Source organism: Aplysia californica, unplaced genomic scaffold, assembly GCF_000002075.1.
Source record: "Aplysia californica isolate F4 #8 unplaced genomic scaffold, AplCal3.0 scaffold00113, whole genome shotgun sequence".
NCBI classification, from domain to species: domain Eukaryota; kingdom Metazoa; phylum Mollusca; class Gastropoda; order Aplysiida; family Aplysiidae; genus Aplysia; species Aplysia californica.
Genome location: NW_004797383.1, coordinates 514,283 through 542,118, shown reverse-complemented (window position 1 = coordinate 542,118; position 27,836 = coordinate 514,283). Strand labels below are relative to the sequence as shown.

Below are 27,836 nucleotides of genomic sequence, written 5' to 3'. Positions count from 1 at the left end.
AGCAGCCGCATTGTTGGTGCTCTGGGGACGCTCACTGATAGCGGCACTTGCAACCTCAATTTGGACCCAAGTTTTAGTAGTTCTCAAAATTTAATTTGAAGATAAAGTTTTTGAATGCAGCAGCAGTCGAGCGGTAGTCTACGGGCACCATGAATATTATACGTCGCAGTGTTTGGAGCAATGGTTTTGTGTGTGTATACAATTTCCCGACGGAGTCTTGGCTTGACTTTTGTCGTGAAACGTCGAAAATACATACATCCTGTGGAGCCGAGGCAAATTCGTTTCGAATTACAATAATTATTATTATGATGTTCCATATTTTGAGAAAGAAGAATTCGATTATGTGCTCAAGTGCGTAGCTTGTTCATGTTGTCAATACATCAATTAAGTCAGAAGAATATCCAACCAGCTGTTAACTGGCACGATCAGAAGGCAGACCCTTTCAACTTTCATGGATCCTGGAAAGGAGGGAGGAGCAGCTATGGCATTGTGCCGCCTGCAACGACGCCTATTCTCAAACCAAGTAGTAAGTAAGTAATAAATTCGTTCTGAATTCGCCTTCTTTGGCCTCTAGCAGCGATGACGTGTAGTGGAGGTCCGCCGTGGATTCAGTGTGAGGGAGAAAATATGTACGTGATCTGACCGCGGAATCGTCATGAGCTCAACGACACGTTCACCTGCCTGCCTCTGTTGGTGAGAAATCGCAGGAGAAGATGAGGCTGAGAAAGGAATTATGGCCGGATTGACCACATACTTGGATCAAAGTGGCGGCAGTCAGCTCAGACTCAGACCGTGAGTAAACAATCTGTTATTTTAAGTCTGTTTTTGTGGCGTCGGTGGCCTTGTAGTTAGGCTCTCAAACAAGAAACCGTAAGGTCGTGGGTTCGAATCCCGTTAGGGGCCCGACGTTGTGTCTTTGGGAAAGGCATTTTACACGAATTTTCCTCACTTCACCCAGGTGGGAATGAGTGCCCAGCTATAGACAGTGAAATGTCTTGTCAGTTTGTTAGTGTCGGAACGCTTAATCAGCTGCCCGGGAAGCTGAGAATGTTTCTTTGTGTTATGTGGTCTGCTGGGGTATTAATCTGTCCCCGTCATTTTATGCAAGAAAACATCTGAAATTATGCAAGCTAAGCCCAAAAATATGAAATTATCCGATTCTGTTAATTTTAACAAAGAATGATAAAGGAAAATAATCAGAAATTATGCATAAAATGATCAAATTTTGCTAAATTATGCGGGGTGCATAGAATCACGGGGACAGATTAATTGTAAAGTGCATAAAATGGATCTTGCTGTCGAGCAGGGATATGTGCTATACAAATGCTTTTTATTATTATTATAATAATTTGCGTGAACAAATTATTTGTGGAGAAATTACCTCTCAAGTCAACTTTGGCTTTGATCAGTGAGGCGCCGCGGTATGTGCATGTGGAGAAGGGGGTAGTTTTGTTGCAATGTCTTGTCCTGAAAGCACAACTTGGACGTTTTGACGATGACATTCGGTTACTGATTTCGTCTGGCAGCTGTTTAAACGTATCAAACCCAAAATGTTTATATTTATGTTTATTTACTTTATAATTGCAGTTAGTTAATTTCTATGGTATCGGTTGCATAATATACTTTAAGATATCTTGATCGAAGTTCAAATTTTAAATACTTGGGTAGAAAAAAAGCTAGAAGAAATACACACTTTAGGTATTTTGTTTTAAAAAATTAACCATTTTTTTCTCTCCTAAAAAATCCTCTCTGGGCTTAGTACATTGGACCAGCTTGACGAGGATTAACTCTTTTAGGTTTTTTTTAGTAAGTGTTTTACGGCATTTGCAACACAATACGGTCATATAAGTGCCGAAGATTAGAGGTGTTACAAGAGAATAACAAACCCAAAATAGAAGGAGGGGAGAAAAGGACGACATATTTGACAGGAAAGAAGGAGCAAACCACACCAAAACACCCCCCAACCACCCGCATTTAATCTTTATGAACAAATAAAAAAGTACATTTTCATTTGTTCCCGAAGTTCTTGTAAAGACGGTCGGGGTTTTGTGTCATTCTGTTGTGGTCTCGCATTCGTGTTTGTTTTGGGGTTGTTTTTTTGGGGTTTTTTTGCTTTTTATTCTGTCATGCATCGTTCAGTCTAAATATTTAACGTTTTAAAACAATGGTTGCCCTGTCGTCATCTCAGAATTATTTCGTACAATGTGCACTCTTTTTTAGTTTTAGTAGAGGTTTTACGGCGTTCGCAACTGCATAAGGTCATATGAGCGCCAAGGGATGGATATCAACACAGAAGTCCTTACAGGGAATCAGACTTACTCTGCTCACCTCTCTAGCTTCAACAGCACAAAGTCTGCTTCGACCATCAAGGCACCCCGGAAATAGCGGGTCACAAGAGTGTGACAAACATACAAAAGAAATAGAGGAAAAATGACGATAGTAAGGATTAGGAAAGAAAAAGCTGCAGTTCCCTGTTGCAGTTCTGAACATGACATTTATGAATCAGCCCATTTACAATTGACAATGTTACTGTGCGAAAGAACAAGTTAATGCCCCCCTTTGGGAAAGGCCTAAAGAAAAGTGCACTCTTTTACTCTTTACTTGAGTACACATTGGACAAACTAGTACTGTCCGAGGCGAATCACGCGGCTAGCGATAGACATAGAAGTGAGATGTCTAGCTTTACGAGTACGAGTAGTAAGCGTTTTACGGCACTTCCAACACAATAACGTGATATAAGTGCCGAAGATTAGAGGTGTTAGTAGTTACAAGAGAGTAACAAACACAAAAAAGAAGGAGGGGAGATAAAGACGATAGATGTTTGATAGAAAAGAAGAAGCAAGCCACACCAGAGCACACGCAAACCACCAACAGATGTTTAGCTCGGTGCCTCTTCCTTGCTACTCTCCCTCCCTTAACTTGCAGATGACGCATCAGGTCATGAACAACGTTATCGTTAAGAAGTTTTAGGACTTCATAACCTGCCTTTTTCTCGTACTATATGACGTCTCAAATAACGCCATGCAATTCAAATGTTTCAAAGCGAAAAACAATTATACCAAATAAAAGACCAGCAAGTACAATAGAGAGACGTGTGTGTGTGTGTGTGTGTGTGTGTGTGTGCGCGCGCGAGTGTGTGTGTGTGTGTGTGTTTGCATAAGAGAGAAATAGAGTGAGACAGAGAGAGAGTGAGACAGAGAGAGAGTGAGACAGAGAGTGAGAGAGAGAGAGAGAGAGAGAGAGAAAGAGAGACAGAGAGAGAGAGACAGACAGGCAGAGAGAGAGAGAGACAGAGACGGAGAGACAGAGAGAGAGAGTGGAAGAGAGCTGCCAACATAATTAAAGCCAAACTGCGGACACATCAAACCCCCAAAACAAAGAGGAATTGTATAGAATCTGTCTCATTTATTTAGAAAAGGCATCAACAATGTTCTAAAAACAGTAAACATTGTGTTTAAAGGCACGACTTGTAACCAAAACAAATTAGATAAATCTAAGACAGACCAAATAAACATAACTGTGACTACAATTTGAAAACTTTTTTCCCCTGAAATTCATTTTAAAAAACGGCGTCATTACAATAAAGCTTATTGACACATTTTGACATTGAATAGATGATGTTCATATCTACAAAGGAATGATATTTTTTGCTCTAAGGTACTTTGGAACTTGTCACTACAGACCACTTTTAAAGAGGAACCAAACCTCTTTCCCTATGACAAAGTGTTAAGTAATTGAGAGTTTGAGGGCCAACTCCACCAGCGTTGATGTTTTTCTGACTGCCAAAGGCTAGGGAAAACCTCTTTCAATGAAAACAGAAAAGAGCAAACAACAAACAACAGATCGCTACCCTAGAATTGCAAATTTCTATCTGACGTTTTTGGCTGTTTTGAGATACTACTAAGACCATGAGGTCAGAAACCAATTAATGTACTATCTGCTCTATCAAAATCGTAAGATTATTTGAAGTTGTTTTCAAGATATTCAAAGGAATTGCATTATTCGAATTAGCTTGACTTGTGAAACTCAAAATTTTCAACGTCAAATTTCTCAAAAGTAGGTACTGAGCGGATAGAACGATGTAATTTTAAGGTAGCAAGATGTCATATATTAGCTGGACAGAATGTGAAAGAAGGCATCTGTTTGATGGGTGAAAAGAAACGCAACTCATTAACAGAACCATGTATTTTTTAGTATAACATTGCTTTCAAAGAACATGGCTGCAAACCATTGTATGAAGACACAACCAAGAATGAGTGAAAAATTTGACACATCATAAGACAGATGGCATTTTCATTCTAAACCTTGTACTATATTACAGAATAAAGCATTTTATAAAAATACAAGTGTATGACACTATAATCACTATTCACAACACGATGAATGTTTTGGAATGTAAGTCTTATCGACTATAGTCACTGTCAGCAACAAACAAGCAAACGATACGAGATACCAGTACCGTCCTCTTCCTCATCACATCCTGACACGATAATGCATGCATAACAACTTGTGACCATCATTCACCATATCATATATACTGTACTAAGCTCACAATCTTACACCAACAAACTTGTCACATTCCAACACATTGACAGTGACAGGCACACATTTTCAACATTGTAAAATAAAGTTCACAGTTCCACTTACAGCTCTTTTTTTTTTATAGTAGAGGGTTTTACGGCACTCGCAACTGCATATAGTCATATGAGCGCCAATCTTACAGCTCTATTGTAGAGCCACAGATGACTTTAAAGTACACTGGGTAGGTCACTTTCCTTGTAAAATATATTTTTTTTCAATTCCATCATAAAATTGGACCAGTTCATAGAAAAAAAATATAATTGTATTTGTAAATAGACCTAAAGCAGGATTGACATTTACAAACTTACTTTGGATCAAACGTACCTAAGTATAGGGTTGCTTGACTAAAACAAACTGTGTGGAATAAGGTAACCTTATCCTAAAGTTACAAAACTTTGCATTTACTTCACATATACATCGTCCGTTTTTCTTTTACATGAAGATCTCTAATTCTATTCATCATATTGAGAAGGGATAAGAATATTTTGTCATCAGCTCAACGGCGCCAAAGTGATGGTTTTTGCGGGGTTTTTTTTTTACATTTCAGATATTTGCTGGGAACAAGGCCTATAAGCCGACGGTGTCAACAAGACGTACTTCAAGCCCGAGTCCAACACCAGAGCCAGTGTAGAAGCAATGAGTCAGTGAGAACTGAGCGCAGGAAAGGAATGGATGACAGGTAAGGATGAACAACTATCCCTCGCCTAACCCTCAAAGAAACCATCCCTAGCCTCCAGACCCTATCCTTTCCTGACTTATCGACCCATCACAAAATTCACGACTTTTTCCCGACCTGGTGAGGACCCTGCTAACACTCTTCTAACCCCAACAGAAACCATCCCTTGCCTAACCTTAACAGAAACCATCCCTCGCCTAACCCTTTTCTAACCCTCAAAGAAACCATTCCTTAATTAACCCTAAGAATAACCACCCCTTGGAAAACCCTAAGAGAAACCAAAACCATCCCAATGTGACACTGATACAATTCTCAAACATTATCCGTCCTGCGCTGTAGCATCGCAGCCAGAAGATAACAATATTTGTCTACACAGTGGCCCTGGCTCAGGCTATACTTGTCCCACAGCTGTGGTAGAGATAATGTCATTGAGGCCACACTTGGTGTGTTTGGCTTGAACAGACAGAGAAACACAGCAACACAGACATACACGACACATTCACCGTAACATACTTTCCCAACACCACACCATTACTCACACAGTTCTTGCATGACTTTGTACAAAGAATTCAGACTTGTCGTAACAAAGCATTAGTCAGGGATGCCAAAAATTTTAGAAAAAACCCCCCATGAAAATGAGTGGACATCACACCTCACCTAAAACGAACCTTGTAAAATCTTTAAATGAACAAACAAAAACATTTCTCTTACCATTCCCCTTTCCTTTGCAAGTGGATGAAAAAAAACACGGAAAAAGCCGGAAAAAAACGGAGACTTGGCATCCCTGATTAGTAGGTTAATAATAACTCTTAGATATATGATATGCTATGCATGGCTCCACTAACAAGGTATAGTAATTCACGGACTCGCAGTATCAAATCATTAGGTCAAGTCTTAGTAATATGGCTCAATCAACACAGGACAGTGAGCGAGTGCTTCCCTGGCGTAAGTAAAGTGTTATCAGGTGAGCTAGACAGACTCCCACATAAACCACCACAACACCCGCACCAGGCATGGGCCATACTGCCATAAGCTGACATAACGCCTTTTTTCATTTTGATGCCAACATTTTTTACTTGCTAAATCGGAAGCTTGATCAGTTACCCTTCTACTACTTGTGTGAAAAAATCAAAGTGAAACTGCGGCTAGTTTTTTTACTAAAATAAATTCAAATTTAAATTTCGGAATCACTCTAATTTAAAATGGTTATGCTGACAAAAAAAAACCCTCTTTTTCTCAAAACTGCTGTGAAGAAAAAAAAAGGCGTTTTGTCAGCTTACCGCAGCAAAGAAGGCGATGTCTTGAAGATTCGCTCAGCAGTATGAAACCAACCAACCAAATTATGACAAAAAAAATATAAGGGAAAAGAAAGTAGGAATGTCAGTAGAATAACACGGTTACCAAAAGAAAGAAATTAATCGTAATAATATAACGAGAAAGAAACAGGAGTGTAGATACGAGTTCACACCCCTTAGGGCTAAAATAAATGAGTATCCATTGGTACTGATTGTGGAGTATATTCTCACATAAGTGCAAACAGTGCACAGTACAGCATGATATAAAGACGAAGAAAGAAATCAAGTTTTGCATTTCTCAATTTAAAAAAAAAAAAATCCACGAAAGAACAATGGAGCAGATATGAGCATTTTACTGAAGGGATAGATAGCACTTTCAGAAATAAACAGAGCAAGAGAGCCACAAGAAATTTACAAAATCAGATCCAATCCAGCTACAGTTGTATCATAGTCCGAGGCTTCAACCTGGCGTACTTGTTCTCAGAATCATCAACAAGGCACACTCATCTCCGTTTCCACATCAGAAAAGGACATAAGTAAATTGGTCAAATAACTGTGTATATTCTTCAGTTGACTACGGATACATTGAATTGTCAGGTAGGTTCAGGTTACTACTGACATTCTTGGATGAGCACTCTCTATACTCACTTACACGGCAGAAGGGCAGGAGTGAACACTTCCGACGGGAACACAACACATTAACGGGACAGCATGCGACAAAATTTATGGCAAAATACAAAGGTGGTTTTGTTTACAGGGCCAGCCATCAAATTACATTGGAAAAAAGATAGGAATGTGAAAAAAAAACCCTCACATAATTGCTTATTCAAATCAACAAGTTGAATCAAAGATCATTACAAAAAACGTTCTTGTTCTCCCAAAAAGTGGTCTGTTAGCAGCTTAACGATTTTTTTACGAAATATTTTTCTTGACTATTGCAAAACTATGTCCTAGCTTTCATTTGTGACAGAAAAAAAACAAAACAACCACAGGGAATGAATACTATATACAGTAATCAGCTGTTTTGCCTTCAGACAATTTATACTTCCAGATTAAAAAGACTATAGCGTACATTACACACACATCCAACATGACCATTCTCGCTAACGCAATATTTACAGAGTAAAAACTTTTGGCTTGTGCACCACACACACACACACACAACCACACACACCATGTGACACTTTTGACCTATATACACAACATACCACCATTCTGCAGTAGTGCTGAGCAGTACCGGCAAAACCCAGTGTCGGTACTTTCTTGGCACCCTACCGTCAGTACCGGTACCAGTACTGGGAGTGACACCAGGAGCTGACGTCACAGACTGTGCGTCTCGCGTCACCACAACCATCCCCCCCCCCCCGGCACAAACACAAGTAAGAATTGGAGGGACGAACTATGACGCAAAATACCTTTGAAGTTTGCTGCCGCCCGGGATTAAACTCTGCAAGCAGAATTTTTAAAATATTCATTGCGCTAAAAATTGATTTCATTTTCGGAATCAGCATATCAATACAAACAAAGTGGCTCTCGAGGAACCTGATTTGATGCCCTATCTAAATTTAAGCAAACTTCATTTTTGATTGTCAATTTTCAATCTGAAGTCATTTATCAAAGTTACCCGCTGCGTTGTGCATCTGACGTCACAGCTGCTAGGCCTTGGCCTACACACAGCACACTTTCCGTGGCCTTGTAAAAAACCATTGGTCGTTGGTGTCAGCTCCTTCCCAAGGCCGGTACCGGAGGCCAGGTGCCAGTACTGACATCTCCTTCGGTAGAACCGGGAGTTCTGGTCTGGGTACCGGTACCAGCCCATCCCTATTCTGCAGAGCAATCATCAAACACACACACATACACACACACACACACACACACACAGAGAATTACACACATAAACACTTGAATCAATCGCACCTCTTCAGAGAAATTCCCCAAACATTAAAGTAAACTGGCAACTAAAAATGCGCTGAAGATCGCCAGTACCCCGAGAGAAGAGATCTGTGGGGCGGAGCTGAGAACGTATATCACTGTTGGTCGCATATGCGGATTCAGGCCAGGGTCAAATCGCTGAGGGCAGTCGTCAACTGAAAAACAAAATGTTAAATGTATCTTTGTTTTTAAAAAGGACACGTATAAGACTAAAAAAAATCCTTATGAATCGGACGGAGGACAAAAATTTGAGTTTTTTAACATTAACACCAATTCACAGCATCAAATATTCAGTCTTTTTCTTTGTACAAGAGGTAAGAATAGATTCCAAATTTAGGAAAAGTAATTGGAAAGTCTATCCCTCACAACAGGGTGTAATAGGAACACCAAGACTGTGCATGTGTGTGAGTGTTTGTGTGTGTGTGTTTGTGTGTGTGTACACCCGAGCACGAGTGCGTGTTTTGCCATAAATGTGTGTGCATATAAGTGTATGAGAATATAATTAACAAACTAACAGAATCGAATGATGCATAATCGCAGCAAAAGCAAAGTAAAGAGCGAGTAAATGGCAAAGGGCGAGTAAATGAGTCAAACTCACAAAGTCTCTCATTCTCCGTGAGCACCATCTGTAGGCCAGTGCCTTCCAACATGTAGCTGGTCGCGTTCTGGGCCCGCTGGCATCTCGCCGTCTGGCTACGAGACAGAGACAGTTCAGTCCAGCTGATGCGCTCGTACACCTGAGAAGGAAAATGTGAGGCAGGATCGTTGTGAAATCAAGCGCTCATTCCTGACCTCCTTCAATCGCAAATATTTCGACTTCTATTCAACATGTATATTTTTTTCATCAAAAGGAAGGCAAATGAACAGGCTTTAAGATGATACCAATAACCCCATATGCGCCAAAATTGACAAGCGCCTGATTCCACGACGTCATCACACAAATAAGTTAAAGTAAAGAGAAGCACATGGACGCAATTCTTCGGCTTAACACTTATCCGCCTCATCTCGCCGATTGGCGATGTTTCCCACCCACTTTCTTTGGATTTTCCCCAAAATATGATGGCAAAGTGTTAAGGGCCTTGACATATACAGTGCTTCCAACATCTGAAGCTGAAAAGTAAGGAAAATTCTGCTGGGGATCTAGGGGGGCACATCAGCCCCCAGCAGGGTCCAGGGACAGCGTCCCACTGGGGGTTTTGGGCGCAAAGCTTCCAAAGAAATTGAAATTTAGAGTTTTTAGTGGGTTGAAAATGGCATTTGACATTGTCCAACTAACAATAATGTTTTTCTTTTTATATCCTCATCCTACAGATGTTGCAACTGATGATGATTAGATAAAGTAGAATCTGTTTATTCCAAAATCACACTGACTTTAACCCATTGTCTCTGAGTGGCCAATGAAACTGGCCGATGAGAATGCAATCATTAACTTCTGAAACAAACATAGAAACAATTCAGTATGTTCACAGTATGGCTAGTATTCCATAAACAGATTAAAAATTTTCGCATACATTTTTATTTGTGTATTGTATCCATTTGTGGCTGTATGGTAACAATTTTGAAGAAGAACTGATCATACAAAAACTGTTGTAACTTTGCAAATAAATATTTTTTTACCATGAAAAGAGGTTTTCACATTCAAAATTGAATGTAGATTGAATAAATTACACATAATAAATTCCTAATTAATTAATTTTTATCTTCTATAGGGTGATTCTCAAGTATGACTTTTTTTTTTTTGCGCTGTTTGTTTTTGGATTGGTTTGTATTTTCTGCCATGAATTACAATCTGATTGAAGTTTGGTCTAGTGGTTTTCATAATCTGATTCTACCTTTATTTCTGTTCTAATGAGATCTAGACCACAGTTGTAGCTTTAATCAACCGGCATCACAACTTAACATTTCCCAACAGCACTGACAAAGCCAGTTAGAGACGGGGATTGTTGTTGACTATCTCTATAGTGTTCTCTCACGTCTACGGAACAAACGACAATGCTTCAGGCAACTTATGTCATTCTCCTTTTATTTTTCTTCTTCTTCTTCTCGATCGCATCAAAAAAGTCCGGTATTTGTCATATACTGGGCTGTCCTGCTCAGTTCATCTGTCCGCCCAGCCCGTACAACTTCTCTTGAATTAATAATGGGGTTGGCAAAGTTTTCAGTCTCAGGGCCCCGTGAGTCTTGCAGAGCCGACGGGTGTGCACGTTCCCCTTTTCTTTGACCCTTATTCGAAGTGAATTTTAAAAAAATAAGTCCAAGCACTTTTTATTTCCCCTGTATTTGGTCGCTTTTAAGGACAAGCGGGCTAATCCAGATTTCGGGGGTTTCCAGAAATCTTGACCTACACCAAAAGTGGGCATTGCCCTACCTATAGGAGAAGTTTGGTTTCATTGGTGAGTATATATTTCTTTGGTTATAGAGAATACTCTCCTTGTCTTTTAAAGAAACTGAACAAGGGGAAAAAACTTTACCTTCAATTTTCTCAAAACAGCATTTTTTGGGATAGCTCCCTTGAGCTTAAAAGTGACAATTTGTTCAGGGGGAAAATAATCAATGCACACACAACAACTTACCCAACACCGGAATCTGGAGATGGCGTCCTCCTCGTCATACGTGATCATGTAAGACTTCATGTCTTCCATCCAGAAACCAACACAGGTCAGGATGTGGTCCGGCTCATCTGAAAAGCCATCGAAAAGACATAGGTCATCTAACAGCTACAGAGAGAGATAATCCAATAATAATAATAATAACAATGATAACAAATGTATTATTATACAGCTACAAAGAGTGACAGACTAAAATTATAGCTTAAACTCAAAGTAGAGAAACAACTTGAATGGCCAAAGTAGATCCATGCAGTGTGAGAGTTGTAACAACTGTGGGATGGCAAGATGCAGTGACACTGAAAATCTACCAGTCTTGAACAGAAAGCTACAATATACACTGTAGTTATAATTTACTATCACCCACCCAATGAAAAGCGAACACTTTATTTCAATAACACAGACTTACAAGGTATGAAGGGTCCCGATATCGCACACGGCCTGCCCCAATGCGCGCTCTGCAGAGAGCTCTAAATCTAATCAAAATTCTGAAATTTGCTTCCAAGTTTTTGTCCTCTGGAGTTGACTCCCCCCCCCATTGTATCTTTTTAAAAAAATCAATAATCCCCTCCCCCATTCCGTAGTCCTATATTTTGCAATGCTCAGACTTTGAATGAACTTAGGCGACCCCAACAAACGCTGTTACTCACGAGATGCCGCATTTATTTGTGATGTGAAAGTGCGCAGGTTCACTGACCGGTCACGATGGCCAGCCCAACAATCTAAATATCATACGACGTTTGTATTTTCTTTTCTTTTTTTCCCACAAGTGACAGCACAGTGACCAGTCCGAGTATTGATTAAATTTTATTTGCACAGCGACACAGCATTTACACTGCACAACCCGCATGTCACAAATGTTGTGTTACCATCCGGTTACCAGTCTATCACGCAGCACATTTCTGGGAGGTAAACAAAAGAGAAAGTAGATATCGATTTTCCTGATCGAGCCTCGGAGTCACATACATTTCCGCCTGCCGCCATAGCCGCCTGTGCCCAGTGTGCGTGAAAGTGAAACGTACTCTCGATGAGTACTGCGGCCATGACTCTGTTCACTGAAAAGTGTCACTGGCTTCATTACTCTGTACGCAGGTTAATTTACGACTGTTTATCAAATATTTACTACCTTCACTGCACATTTACTTCCATTTACTACCTTTACTACCAGGGGGCTGAATTTACAATTTTACGACCTTGCTGGACACCCTGATTATAGATAGGATGAATTTGCTGAGGTTAGATATGATAACCAAATGATGCTGCGAGTCAGCTGAACAGGCATGCCGTATACTTATAGTTAATGATGACATTATAAAAGCACAAAATATTCTACTGTAAGCTGACAAAAAGCTGTTTTTACTTAATAGCAGTTTCGAGTTTGTCAGCATAACCATTTTTAAAAAAAGTGACTTCAAAATTTTTATTCTAATTTATTCAAAAACTAGTAACAGTTTCACTTTGGTCTGTTGTCACACAAGTAGGGTAACTGATCAGGCTTTCGATTTAGCAAATAAAAAAAGTTGGTGCCAAAATGAAAAAAGGCGCTTTGTCAGCTTATGGCAGTATTGTAGGAAACAAAAAAAAAACACCCCTGGGCTCACCATATTCTCCAATCGGTCTCCCCCTGTAGTCCACACTCTCGCAGTATTCTTCATCAATCTCAATCCTCGACCTGTCCTGGCTGCAGGACTTGAGCTCCGACACGATGATGCGACAGTTGACCTGTACACGAGGCTTGACGGTCACGCCCCGAATACGGGTCATGTACTTCTCCAGAAAGCCGTTAGCGTTTTGCACAAAACTGTACCGTCCGGCCACAGGACAGGTCACCGGCGATGGGGGATCCACTGCACAGACAGGGAACATAACACAGTTAACATCCACTGCACAGACAGGGAACATAACACAGTTAACATCCACTGCACAGACAGGGAACATAACACAGTTAACATCCACTGCACAGACAGGGAACATATAACATGGTTAACAGTTTGATCTTTCATCCAACACAAGGGCCAAAATTCACTAACATCCTTGTATTGGAAAAACTTTTTTTTTAACCCAGAAAAAAACACAAACAATACAAACGAATGAACAACATATCCTCAAACATCAAAAGACAAACAAAAAAAATTAATTAAAATTTTAAAAAATAAAATAAAATAAAAATCCAAAGCTAGAATCCTGAAAATATGGCAAAGTGCAGACCTTGTATGAAATAAAATGAAAATTGCAATACTAAAAAACCCCCGTAACCCCCCCCCCCCCACAGATACAAGAGATTCATATTTGTGCCCATTCACACACTCAAGAACAGGAAACACAAGCCACAAAACATTTTAACAAATTCCGATTTGCTACCATTTTTCATCCCTTCACCACTCAACTCACACAGAAAAACATTCGAAGACTACAGGGGAAAAAACGACGGTAGCCACAAACTGAAAATCGTGAAGGTACCAATTTTGAACGCTAGTTGACTCATAACTGTATTCCTGTTCAATCGTTGGTTGATTATTGTTGTTAGATTTCCCATTCAACAAGACTTAACAATAAACCACCACTCAAACATATATGAAGTTATGAGTCCACAAGCTTTTAAAATTGTCACCCTCACAATTTCCAGTTTGTGACTATAGTGGTTTTTCCCCTGTAGTCTTCATACATTTTCATACATATCTCCCAACAACAAAAATATACTGTCCAATTATTCGTCAATTCACCGGATTAAAAAAAAATAACTGATAAGCTTTTATGGCTTGTCCTGACAGTTCAGAAATTTAAGTGAAAGATCAGAAGAATTTGTTCCATAAAAACCTTCAAATTATCACACTCAAATAAATAGTTTGTTAGTCAGAATTTCATCATATAAATATATGTTATATTTTAGCACATATGCTGTTGATTCCAGTCTTAATTAATGAAAGAATTTCTAATGTATTATCTATGGTGAGATTATTAATACAATTACTATGTTAGTCTTGTTTCACAGCAGAAAGCATTTCTGAGGGGAAAGTATGTCTAGTAGCCATTTTTTAATATCATCGACTTATAAAGTAATAGAATTACACATCGGTGCGTCTTATCCTTTTCTTTCATGTCCTCTCTATTCAAAATAAGTATGAACATCACACAGTGTGCATGCCAAAAGGGAAAAAACTCACAAATCAGCACTTCGTATTTCCAGTCTGTATCGTTGCGGTTGAAGGTGAAGGACTGCCAGCTGCATACCTCTCTGAACTTCTTCACCATGAACGTCGGATCGGCGATTTCATCATCTGTCAGCCTCGAGGGTTTGCCTGGGAGGAGCAGTACATCATGACATCACAATGCGGTCAACTGGAACATTCTTTGCTTCGGTAAGAACTTTTCACATTTCCTCCCAGGTGATATTTATTCACCATTCTTTACTCCATTATGGCGAGTGGACGGTCCCAGCGTCAGGTCAGATTGCAGGGTGAATGAAGCTTTACTGCTAATGCAATCTCTAACGAATCCGAATACATTTATTTTGATTCAGAAGGGTTAGCCCAAATCACCCTGCGTTGCCGCGGCAGTACTCTTGTGTCCACCTGGCTTGCCGCGAGCCGAGGAAAAAAAAAGGTCTAAACTCGCCACACGAACCTTAGACACGCATTGTTCCCAAACTATTTAAGCTATCAATATGAAATTTCGCTTAGATTTTACTTTAAATGTTCTTTTAATATTATTAGAGAGAAATAAGAAGGAAAGAGCAGAGAAAAAATATATTGTTCCTCCGACTGCACACGATTTAGCTATAACAAATTACAGTAAATCTATGGTCTAAATCTAGCTTTTCTTAAAAGTTTTCAAGGCTCTAAAATCAATCCGATTGCCTTGTTTTTCTAGATTTATGTCTACATTCACTTTCTTTGCAGCGTATGCCTAAAACAAAATTAAAAACATAGTTCATGTAGGCCTATTTTAACAAACACAATATAGCTGTAGCACTGGTTTTTTTGTGTGTGAGTGGGGGGGGTTCTTCTTCTCGTCCATGAAAATTTCAGGGCTCGTTTTCTTGCCATGATTTGTGGTGACAAAACAACAAAACTAACTCGTACTTGAAAAAAAACTGGGTCAAAACAAGCGAGCAAAATTTTTTTAAGCTGTAAGCGACCCATTATTTTCAATAGAAACCTGGATAAGTGGATCGGACTCAATTTTCTGGACTGGTATTTTGATACGACTATTCTCGTAGCTCGGTGGATGGAAGCGCGCGGCAAGTACGAATATACTCGTAGCTTGTGAGCAATGGGTTAAATAAATGTCTCAAAGCTACTTCTTCTTTCACTTTGACACAGATTTAGCCATTTTAGGAATATTATGCCTGTATTCCCTGCACACAAAACAATTTTTACTGCAGAATAATAGTCTTTAAAAAATCATCTGGCTTTGCTAATACAATAAGTTTTTGGGGGTTATTTAACGCCACAGAATAAGTTAAATTCGTCCAAAAGTTCAAAGCCAGAAAGTAGTGATACAAGTGAGAAAACTTGGAAGTTAATACTTCGCATTGCCAGGCTCACTGCGCAACTAATTTTCTCACAGAAATTTTTAATACATAAACATAATAATAATATTATGCTTTACATACACAAGTGTCAATTAATTTTTTTAATGTGATATCAACATGATTTGTAAATACGCATTGAGCATTTCTTAGAAAATGGAAATGCAGAGCATTAAAGCTATTTAAAAGTTTTCACAGTATTATTACTTACCGACTCTGTAGCGAACAATCCCATGATGCCTCGGCAAGATGTCGTAACAAACAAAGTCCACTTCGCTGAGGGAGAACATCAAACAACAACCATGAAAAACTTTAGTTTTAGTAAGAGTTTTACGGCACTTGCAGCATTATAAGGTCATATAAGTGCTGAAGATTAGAGGTGTTACAAGAGAGTAACAAACATAAAAAATAAAAAAGAAGGAGGGGAAATAGAGACGATAGATAGGAGTTAACCACACCACACCAGAGCACCCGCCAACCACCAACAATGAAAAAGTATATCCACAACGGATTATCCCCTCGAAAAATATACAGCTGAAATAAAAATAATAACGGATTACGGCAACATGTTTTTCAATTGATGCATATCGATAAAACCTGAATAAGTCACAAAAAATTTCAGATACATTAAAAGATTTTGTTATAAACTGAACGGGTCACATAAAAAAACAAACAAACACAAACTCTGTAAAAAGAAGAAGGCATCTAGTCAACAAACATTGTAAGTCTGGAATAGGCCATGGAGTATTTGATCAGATTCAATTATTTACCGGTGAACTCAGTTTTTTGGGGGGACAACCTGAAAACAGACTCTCTTCATATTATGAGACACACAGTAATACTTCAGAAAGTGACAAATTGTAGGATCTACAGGTGAAGACTGAAACAAAATCAAACACTAGGGGCAGAATAGAAGGAAAAAAAAGGGGTGGGGGGGGGGGTATTTTAGAGACGCATTTAAACACTTTTCCCCAAATTCTCTGCACAGAACAATTATTTATATTGTTCTCACTAAAAATACTGTGTGTGCTCAAACAAAAGGAGAAGCTTAACTAGTATTATCAACAAAGACACACATATGAGGCACCGTGGTGAAATCAGGCGCTTGTCAAAATAATGAAATTTTTTTAAAAATCGGCCTTTTTTAACTGGAGGGCAATTTTTTTCTAATTTCCTTTTTTTTGCCTCAACACCTTTTTGCCCATTTAAAATCACATTTGTGCGTGGATGTTACTGAAAAACACTAATTAAAGACACAAAGAGTGTAAATTTTCAGTTTTCAAAGACTCTCTAGCTATGGCAGTTGGCATACTCTGGCAGCTATTTTCTCGCAAATTTTACGTCTGAAGCAGGGCAACCCGACCACCTTCAATCCCAAATATCTAGCTTTCTATTCAAGACAGGTGTGGATTTTTTCGTCAAAAGCAAGACAAACGAAGAGGCTTAAAGAAGATACAAATAACTTTTCGCATGATCGCGACAGCAGACCATTTTCCCGAAACACCCATTATTATTATACTGGTTAACCCTAGAATGCTGAAATAAAAACATTAATTTATCAAAGCAAGGTTATTTCAAAACAATTTGAGGGTTTTGAGGATAATTTCAAGTAAAAGAGTCACTTACCAAATATTAACAATCTTGATTATGTACAGAGAGTGGTGGCGCATTATTGGGTAGTGAAGTTTAGCGGAGGAAATGGCGGTAGCGGAAATCTGCTAAATAGCGGAGTATTGAGACCCATGATATAAACACAACCGTCAACTCACCATTTTCCCACAATGTACTTGGTCATGAGGTAGCGTGTGCCCAAGGTCTGCTGGCAGGACAGGTACGTTTCCTCGTACTCAAACTTGTTCTTCTGCGTGAAGTAGTGGAAGTGCGTCTCGTTGACCACAACTCGGGACTTGAACTGGATGCCCTGCGTGAACCACTCACCGGAGATGTTTCTGGGCATGCTACACTGAGGGGCTACGTACGGTGTCTGGGGCGGCACTGTTACAGAGAAAAAAATACACATGCGTTGACAACAAATCTTTATCACATCTTCATATAGTTACGTCTTTCAGTTTTAGTAGAGGTTTTGTAGTTTTAGCAGAGGTTTTTCAGCGCTCTCAACACAATAAGGTCATATGAGCGCCAGAAGATTAGAGGCAATACAAGAGAGTAACAAAAAAAAAAAAAAAAAAAAGAAGAAAGGGAGATAAGGACCATAGATGTTTCATAGGAAAGAAAAAGCAAGCCACAATAGAGCACCAGCCAACCATCCATTAGTCAGTTTGATCAAGAAAAAACTTGTGAGAGAAAGACAGAAACAGAAAAGAGAAAGAAAAGGAAAAGGATCAACCGGTGGCAAAGTACACTGCCCACCTAACACTTTGCAGTCACACAGCCAGCAGTACAAAATACCCTATCAGGTCACCCAGCAAGGAGAGTGACTGCAACAGACTTCTCGGGCCTGTCGCAGAATTGCATCAAGTGACCGGAACGGATATTTTTCACCATCGTATTATTGCGTCAAGTGACCGCAAACTGTTAAACTTGTCCAAAAGTTGTCCTTTTTGTTGTATTTTTTGGCGAATATTGTTTTAAATATCAAAGTGACCAGCATTCTTCCCATGTGATCGACTTACCTCTGTGCAGCCTCAATCTCACTGGAGAGCTGTACACGCTGTTCAGCGCGCTGCAGTCGGCAAAGCGAGACATACCCCACGAGATGGAGTTGTCTTCTTGCTTCTGATCTCTCTTCGTCATCTGGACACAGGAGAAGATTAGAGTTATGAGTATAATGAGACACGGTAAAGAAAAGATGCAGACAGAGATTAAAGCTTTGAGTAGCGGTAAAGAAGAAGTACATCGATATAGCAACGGTCATTTACTGCTGGGAAATAGACTGATAGATGGAAATAATGTAGGGAAAGTGAAAAACAAGGCCCTACCATTGCTCCAGGACAAAGATTTGAAATAGTTCCCAAATACAATAAGAATTACAACTATCCCACACCAGTCAATACTACTTTGTGTGCGGAGTGAAATAGAAAGTCACAACGTAAGAATGAAGAATATCCTATCGTGCTAGTCTGAATCAATTGAAAAGGTAATGGTAGTAATAATAATATGAGTAGCATTTTTATAGCGCATATCTCCGCTCAACAGCAAGCTATACGTGCTTTACAGTATATCATCATATGATCAGAACTTTTAAAAAAATAGACAAGGACCAGAACTTCACTGAAAAAGAATGATAATGGGTGGAACTTTGTACGCACAGCATGAAAAAGAATGTGGATGACAGGAGCACAAGTCCATGGGGCTCAGCTTGTAACCATAGAAACAAACTATGCATCATTTGGACAAGTTGAGATTAACACCACAAATTTTTTCATTCTAGCAAGAGCTTTGAGAAAAGACGCCTCCTTTACCCCGAAAAAGGAAAACTCACTATACATCTGTTAGAAATTAGGTAGCGGTGAAAGTAATTGAATAGGATTTCATTCGTTAATATAAAACAAAATAAAATTGCTGGCTCCTTGCGGAAAAAAAAAGCAAAACCAACAAAACAATTTTTTTTAAAAGCCTAAAGAACCCAAAACCAATTGCTTCTTAATGTTTGAATCTTCTCACCAAACACTTGTACTTTTCCCTGGTGTCTTTCTCTACGGTGTCAGCAATGGAAGCAAACGTGTAGCCTTCTCCGTCAATGAGGGCATACCAGCTGCCCATGCACTGGTATCTGATAGCTGAAAGAATAAAATTGCACTTTGATATTCGGACTCAAGAGCAAAACAAAAGCTCTTCCGTCAATGTCTGACGATGACCAATACATCCGCTTAGGAGAATAATATTCTCCAGCGAAATAGAAGAATTTGAAGAATTAAAGGTTAAGAAGGCTTCTTTTGTGGCTTCCGCCGTGGCAGATTCAGGCAAAGAAAAGTTTGCCACATTTTGAACATTTAAAAGACAGATAATTTACTCAACTATTAAGGAGTTTAATAAAAAAAAAAATTTCTATGCTGAGAAAAATTACGTGAAAATAATGGAAATAACAAGGGGGAAAAAAAGAGAAAAAAACAGCATCACATAGATGATTCCCCATAGATAACCTTAGGGCCATCTGCTGGTGGAATTTCTAAAATCCATATCCCTCGACCATATAGCAATGATGATATATTCATACATCAAAGAATAAATTCAAGCAATTATTTATTATTATAAGCACATGGTAACCATGGTAACCAAGCCGCCATATTGGATAATTTCATCAAATGAATTTCAAAAGCTATCTTCTCTCTTAGTTTCCGCCCGTTGGCTTTCATTTTTAGCAAGTACAACACATATATAATGAACAAATAATGCTAGATTTGTAATATTACGATTATGAAGATAATTATGGACTCGGGAAATATGTACATGGATAAAGAGCAAAAAAATTTCTAAATTTCCATCAAAAACACTGACTGTAATTTTATTCTTCCGTTATCTTGAAAAAGGGCTCTATTTCAGTACAGGTCACCTATGGATGTACATTGTGCAAAATAATGAAGCTATTCAGATGAAAAATAAAGGAGAAGATTTAATTTAAAGTTCGAAAAACAAATTCCTGAAAAAAATTAAGAAAATATTAAAAAACATGACCCAAAATTGCAAAATATTTTTTTTTAAACCCCCTTTTAAATGACTTTAAAACATAATTGATTGAAGCGGACACTTGAAACTTTGATGGAAATGGATGTAGGTTTCAAAAATGGAGGGGGAAAAAATGTATGATCAAACTGGGTAAAAATGGGGAAAATCTCACCCGCAGATGGCCTTAAAGATACAATTATACATGAGAGGAGACACCAAAAAAACAACAAAAAAACCCTCGATAGTGACGTAAAACATCTACTCCATCAATCAATCAAACCAAAAACCCCTTACTTTCTGACTTTGAGGTTTGAACTCCAGGACACCTGGCATAGGTCATGAGAAACACTTGATTGTCCACGTAGACAGAGCCTGGGTCCTGGCAGGCCTTGAGTCGGTTGTCCGGGTGATCGCAGATACCGCCACCACCCCAGTTCACCTCGTAGGTGAATTGGTAGACACCCTCCCAGGTGTCGATACAGTTCACCGTCTTCAGAGTTTGTCCTTGAGAACGAAAACAGTTCAGACATACTTAGAACAGTAGTTAACACTTATTTATATGTAAAATATTTAGTCTTTTCAGTAAGAGTTTTATGGCAGTTGCCTTAACACTCATTTATATGTAAAATAATTAGTCTTTTCAGTAAGAGTTTCATGGCAGTTGCCTTAACACTCATTTACATGTAAAATAAGTCTTTTCAGTAAGAGTTTTATGGCAGTTGCAATAAATTGGCCATATAAGTGCCAAAGATTTGGGGTGTTACTAGGGAGTAGCATACAAAAAATAGAAAATAAAGAGGAAATTGTAAAGACAATAGATGTCTGATACGAAAGAGGGGGAAAACCACACAAGAGCACCTGCCAACCACCCTGACTCATAAGAGTACTTAACAGTTTTTTGTATAGCAAAGAAAGCAAAAGTTTACAAGAGAGAGAAAAGGTTTGTTAGTAATTGTACCTGAATAATGGTTTGGGTTGTTTTTTTTGTTGGTTTTGTGGGTTGTTTTCTTTTTCTTTTTTTGCTTTTTTTTCAAAATTTAGAGTGTCAATTTCACCAAAATATTTCTTGAGCACAATCATCCAATATCACAGATTAAGAAACTGCATTTTAAAGAATTAAAAAATTTTGAGCCAATTACATTTTAACAGCTGGCTGACGATATAGAAAAGTTTTATTCCGCTTCTACCTGAACAAGCATAGACAGCAGATCATTTGACCCCCCCCCACCTCGTGTCACAACACACCCAGCAGGGAGGAAGTTCATCCAGTACTTCCATAGCGCCCACTCCTTGGTGGCCCTAGGTGCTTCACAATTAAACAATGGCTGGCACATTTGTTTTTTGTTTTTTTCAAACGAACACCCCCCCCCCCCCCCCCCCATAAAACAAACAAAAATAACTGTAGTGTGGACAAACAAAACACACCAAAATTACTAAAATGTTCATACAACCTAGTAATCATCTTATTTATGTCCAATTGAGAAAACTATACATGTAATAATATCAGTCCTGAACAAGCATCTATCTCCACGTAGGATCTTTTCACACCAATAGAAAATTATATTCATTATTCACACCCACATGTGTTTGAGCAGACATCTACATGCAGAAGCTAGTACAATAAAGAACTCACGGAAAAGAGTTATGACTTCGTTCTGACTGGGAAGTTTCCGGATGCCTTTGCACAGGCTCTCAAAGCCACTGTTACTTGAGAAGCATCCACCTAAGGAAAAGTCAATAAATTACATTCACTCATACTGCATAAAAATCGGTGGATAGCTAAAACTTCTAATATTGTACTGACATGAAAATCAACACAACACTGAATAAATCGTAATTCTAGACACACATTTCAAAGTTTTTTATAAAAAAAGTAAAAGGTTTTCTGTTTTGTAAGAGTTTTACGGTACCTGCAACACAATTAGACCAATTAGAGACGAAGATTAGAGGTATTACAAGAGAGTAACGAACACAAAACAGGAGGAGAGATAAACAGGATAGATGTTTGATAGGAAAGAAGGAGCAAATTAACCACATTAAAGCTGTGCCCATTCGACTTTACTCTTCAACATTGGTGATTTTTGTGCTTTGATAGCTATTCAAAACGAGACAGAGCCATTTGAATGCAGTGTGATTTTTTTTTTTTTTACTGATTACTGACTTTTGTCTCAGTTTTCTGAAACTGTAGTAAAAATACAGCATTATTAATCTAAAATCATTGAGATACATACAGAAATACTCTGTACTTTACAGTTAGAAGACAGAATGATAAGAGGAGCCAACAAGAGTTATAAAACATTCCTCTAAAGACTATCCATCACTATTCAGTATTCACTCCTCATACTATGAATGGCTCAAGCAAGGGAACTTGATCCTCAAAGTGCAGGGAATCATGTTTTTTTTCATGAACCTGGCTGTTGCAATGAGCTTCCCTTCCCCCATTTGGAATTCAAAGCGTTATGAATGACGACATGATGTTATCACATTGCAGTGGGTCCAAGAAAACACACGCGAGCTCAGTGACTGGCACTATGAATAGTTTGAAAATGTTCAGAAGTTAGGGATGAATTTATCACATAATATAATTTTTTTAAACATTCGATGGCGCTGTAGGAACTGCACTTCAAAGCGTCAATGATTCGAACCCATGACTTTACGGCTGCGAGTCCGAGAGCCTAACCATTAGGCCACCGACAGCTCGAGTATCGATAACCTTTTCAGTTTCATTAACATCAAAACACAAGTACAACATATAGTTAGAAAAGGGAAACCTGGAAAAAGAGTTTCAAAAGACAAGTTCTTCTCTGTCAGCAAAGACAAAAAATTTGTCGACTTCGGTTGAACATTTTAACAAAGCCATTTCAAAGACGTGGCAACTACAAGGTTCACAGTTTTTGCCTTAAATGGCAGACACTTTCAAAGTGAATAACAAGGGCAGAAAAACAAATAATGAACTTACTTTTTCTGTATTGGAGAATATTCTCTGTCCTCCACAGAACATCTAAACAAGCAAAGCAGGTGCTGTAAAAATACAAAATCATACGCAATACCATGTTAACAATTTAAACAAAAGTATAAAAATCTTTAAAAAGTCATCGTCTAGTCTAATTATATGACCTGCCCTTCCCTCCTTTCCATCTTATTCTGTTTTATGTCGCAAATCTTAATAAAAGACCTCTTTAACTTTGATGAATCAAAGACACAAACACTTTAAACAAGTTAAACGAATTATAATTTTTTAAAAAGGAGATTTTCTTAGTCATCAAGTCACTGCAAATGAAATTAAACAAAACAGTATTTTTAATCTGATTATAAAACATGAAATCTATAAAGAAACAATTATTGTAGTGACAATCTAATGTGACATGGTTTAACCCCGTGAATTCTAAGGTCACCATAAATGAAACAAAAAATACTATTCAAAAGAAGGAGCACAGAAAAATTGCGATTTTAGGATTGAAATTTAATAAAACAACAAAATACTAGGATCACAGAGTAAAAATTGTTTTAAAATATTAAAAGTCAAAAAAGTTTTAAAAAAATAAATATACAATCTGTCCCCGGGGGTTTATGCACCCCGTAGAATTAAGCAAAATTTGATCAATTTTTGCATCATTTCTGATTATTTTCCTTTTAAATCATTCTTTGTTAAAATTAACAGAATCGCATAATTTCACATTTTTGGGCTCAGTTTGCATAATTTCAGAATTTTTTTTGCATAAAACCACGGGGACAGTACAATACATACTCAGATTCTTTGATCAGCATAGTGACATTGATGCCTTTCTGAAACTCATTAGCGACTTGGCTGGGGTGCTCGTGCTTCCTCACACACGTGTAGTCCCCCCACTTTTCCTCCGACACCAGCGTGAACGTGTCGCGACCCACTTCCATAGAGTACCAATCGCCGTGGTGAGACTCGTGGAATGTGCATGCTTGTCCTGAACACAGAAGAAAAATAAAAGTCAGGGTATATATATATATATAATAATATCTTTGTTAGTATGTTAATTAGTGTTATAGTATAGGCTTATAAAATGGCATGCACCTGCTTGCACTACTGTATGATTCCCAGGAAGTTGAGACTGTTTCAGAATGCTAACAGCAGGCCTGCAGGGGTAATTTAATACAGATTATAAAGCGCATAGAGAGCATCGTTCATGAACTGGAATTTGCCCTATACAAATGCTATACCATCTATTATTAAACAAACAGCTGTGATGCAAAACTAATTCCGTTACAAAAAGGAAAAAAAATAATGTGTTTTATAAAGAAAAGTTAAAATAATATACGATCTGTTAAAATATAATTTTTTTAAAGTTTACAATATAGACCTGCTGATATTTGCCAAAAAGCATTTTCACAGATTTATATAGAAAACAGTGTGATGCTGCCAGGTACTGTGCACCAGGTTTTTTTTAACGAGCTTTCTTTTCTCACTTTTTTTGCCCATTTCAATTTTTCAAGACAGTTATGAATTCACCATTGAATCACCGCGTGTCATAAATTCCAGTAATGCAGTAGCACGCCTTTTAACTAAAATTACATTGCATGAACGACTTAAATTCATAAATTTTGCGATTTCAAGTCGCATGCAACAAAAAAAAAAAAAGTTTGAAATACAGTATTTGTACATTTCATAACAATTGATCACTCTCATTAATTTTGCCTTTCTTTCTTTTTCCCCAGATTCCAATAATGACTCAGGCTTCTAAAACCGGCACAGCATTTGCACCCAACACAATGTCAAGTGTCAAGCTGCGAGTGAGAAAGTCAGACTTGAAATTATATGACTTTCGGTTCATATTTCAGTTATCATACATGTTGATAAGGAATGCTCACAAAATATGCAGTCTTACATTTCAGATCACAATGTATGGGTCCTGACATTGACAGGTCCTGTATTTTTTGGTCTTCTAAACAAAAGTTTTGGATTAACAAAACTATGAACTAAAAGCTTAAAATCAAATGCCCATTTTGAAAGCTTCATGTTTTAGAATGCATTGTGTTTAGAATGAAGTCTTTACAGCACACTAAAACCACTATGCTAGCACCTGTAGTTAATTTCCAACTTTTTTTCAGTCTGGCTTCATACCAATTTGGAGAGGAAGTTTTTTTGTAAGTGTCTACATCATTATGATTATAATACTGACTCAGAAATCAGGCATTTCCATGAGTTTCACTCAAAAGTAATGTGCTGCCTGACAAAATGATGTCAAGAAATTGCAGATACATTTTAAAGAACATGATTGGAAGTGAATGTTCATTGTGAAGAGTGGAGAGTTGATTTAAAGGAAATAAAGAGATGTGTCCTGAGGCGGAGGAATCAAAAGCTCTTGTCAATTGTGAGGAAAGTAAAGCCCATTTCCACCTTCACTCATACTGCAACTGCAAGGAGTCTTCTTTTCATTTGTAGAGAGTACAAAATATATAAATGCTTTATTCCAAGAAAAACAGCCTGATAAATAGTGTCGATTGCCACCGAGTGACTCGGTGACAATTGACGCAAGAGTAAATTGGAGCCCTTTTGTGTTGGTGAGTATATCTAACCTAAGTGTGCTCTACATTCGTGAACTTCCGTTACGCACGCCTCTGTCCCTGTGTGTGTGGGGGGGGGGGGGGGGGGGGGGGGGGGTTTCTCTTCCTAACGCCCGTCCACCGGATTTATGAAAATTTATGTTCCCTGATATTTATATAAGCGTAGGCCTATTTCTGCTGGAGTTTGTGTGCGTTTAGAGTTTAGTTTGCAGCCTTCTTTTAAAGAATCGCCTGTGTTGGTACTACACCGAAGCGTAGGCGGCTAGCCTACGTCTCATTCAAAACACGCCAAGTTGAAGTTGGTACATGTAGCTCTAGAGGTTCGTCCAATGAAATTAAAGAACAAATTGACCGACTTAGACATGATGAGGAGCTCGAAAGTATAGCCAAGAAACAAGACTTCCATTTTTACTGTACAGTACAAAATCTTTCAAATGAGCTTGAATTTATGCCAAATGATATAACCTGATAAAAAAAAGCGAAGTGGCTAGCCCTATTAACATTAGAAAACAGGAGGTTTAAAATACATGCACTGTCATTAAGGCACCTGGTTTCATCTCAAATACAAAAATACTTTAGGTCCTGCACACTAAAAATGTATATTTACAATACAGTAGGCCTATTTTTAGTAAATGGTCAGTCTAGCCATCATATTATTAAGAATAAGTACGGCTAGACTGCGAGTCTAGCCGTACTTAAGTACGGCTAGACTGTCAGTCTAGCCGTCATTAAGTACGGCTAGCCTTTTCCAAAAAAAAATTTATAATCTAGATTAGATCATTTTGAATACCATGGTGCAGGTAAAAAGAGGAATTTGAGTGAAAAACATCCAGAAATTGACCTATCCTATACTATTTCCTTTCGAACCCCGAAATGTGTGTAACTACTCGTTATGACTTTTATCAACCTATGAGAGGGGGTTAGATCTAGATCTAGATATAACTTATTCTCATGTGTTCGTAACACATAGAAAGCTAAAGATGGAGCATTGTTTTCAGACTTGTGCTTCACTCAGTGGCAATTGACGCTATCATTATAAATAAAAACCCTAAAACTACCACTTATCAAGTTCTAGTCACAGTGTCTAGTCACAAGTCATCTTGACTTAAATTAGAACATGACGTTGTTTGATAATTTATTATTTTGTGTTGAGCAATCATATTCATAGCCTCTTGAAATGCTCTTTATGCCCTCACCCCAAAAAAGAAAGATAAGTGCACAAAAGTGGATATTCATCCCTTCATTCAAAGAACTGAAACCCAAGGCCTGCTATGAGAGATAAGAAGACATGGGTGTCAAAGACTCCTTTCATTTTCACATTCCTGACCCTCACAGGAGATAAGCGACACACACAGGTAGGCAGAAGGCCTACTAAAATGAAGGGACCCATTTCCGGGTTTGGGACTAAAGAGGGTCATGTCCAGCATTTCGACACACCCATTCTTTTCACTCGATATTCCTATCTTTTCCCCCCTTTTCTTGTCTAAAAATATCCTTCCTTTGCAGTAACTTACCGTATGCGCCATGAAATAGAGTTATCAAAACAACCAACGACAACATGGTAAAGGCGCCCATATTTGGAAACGCCATGTTGGATGTGTCGCACTGTGTGTGTGTAGCCTAATGAAAAAGTTTCTTCCTGAAACCGCTTGGTTGAAATCGAGGCTTTCTTAAGGTGTGTGACCTACTTATGCTGAGCGTGTCATGCCAAAATAAGTTTTTCATGGTGCCCTGTCCATGAATGTCAACAATCGATATTGAGTGCTATGTTATATTTTTGGTCGGTAAAACATTTATTTCAACCCCCACCTCTTTGGGAAAAAAAAAAGAAAAAGAAAAGATGGAAATAAATTTATTTAGCAAACTGTCATCTTGTGTTGTTTGTATTTTTCTGTGAACAATTACGGTTTCATAAAATTGTAGATTTTAAGTGGCGTTCTTATGTATTGATGCCCTTCTTTCTCAAAAATATTCACCCCATGCCCATCAACATAATTTCTTATTCTTTCCTTTGAAGCATGTAAGTTAATAAGTTGATGTTCTGATCATCA

The 27,836-nt window shown here is 38.2% G+C and overlaps 1 protein-coding gene and 1 long non-coding RNA gene across 2 annotated transcripts; one reads left to right on the top strand and one right to left on the bottom strand.

Annotated features, from left to right (window-relative positions):
- Positions 1 to 25,623, top strand: LOC118477495. The gene is made up of 4 exons (XR_004858419.1): positions 1 to 792; positions 5,129 to 5,260; positions 14,278 to 14,449; positions 24,937 to 25,623. It is a non-coding gene; the product is annotated as an uncharacterized LOC118477495 (long non-coding RNA).
- Positions 3,644 to 27,440, bottom strand: LOC101854317. The gene is made up of 14 exons (XM_005095774.3): positions 27,300 to 27,440; positions 23,996 to 24,188; positions 23,207 to 23,268; positions 21,881 to 21,970; positions 20,542 to 20,751; positions 19,246 to 19,361; positions 18,255 to 18,375; positions 17,391 to 17,616; positions 15,833 to 15,897; positions 14,255 to 14,389; positions 12,692 to 12,937; positions 11,058 to 11,164; positions 9,083 to 9,221; positions 3,644 to 8,639 (listed from the first exon to the last, which is right to left on the bottom strand). Exons 1-14 carry the CDS (start codon positions 27,373 to 27,375, stop codon positions 8,494 to 8,496), a joined length of 1,932 nt encoding a protein of 643 aa, XP_005095831.1. The 5' UTR covers positions 27,376 to 27,440; the 3' UTR covers positions 3,644 to 8,493.
- Positions 27,441 to 27,836: the final 396 nt, after the last annotated feature.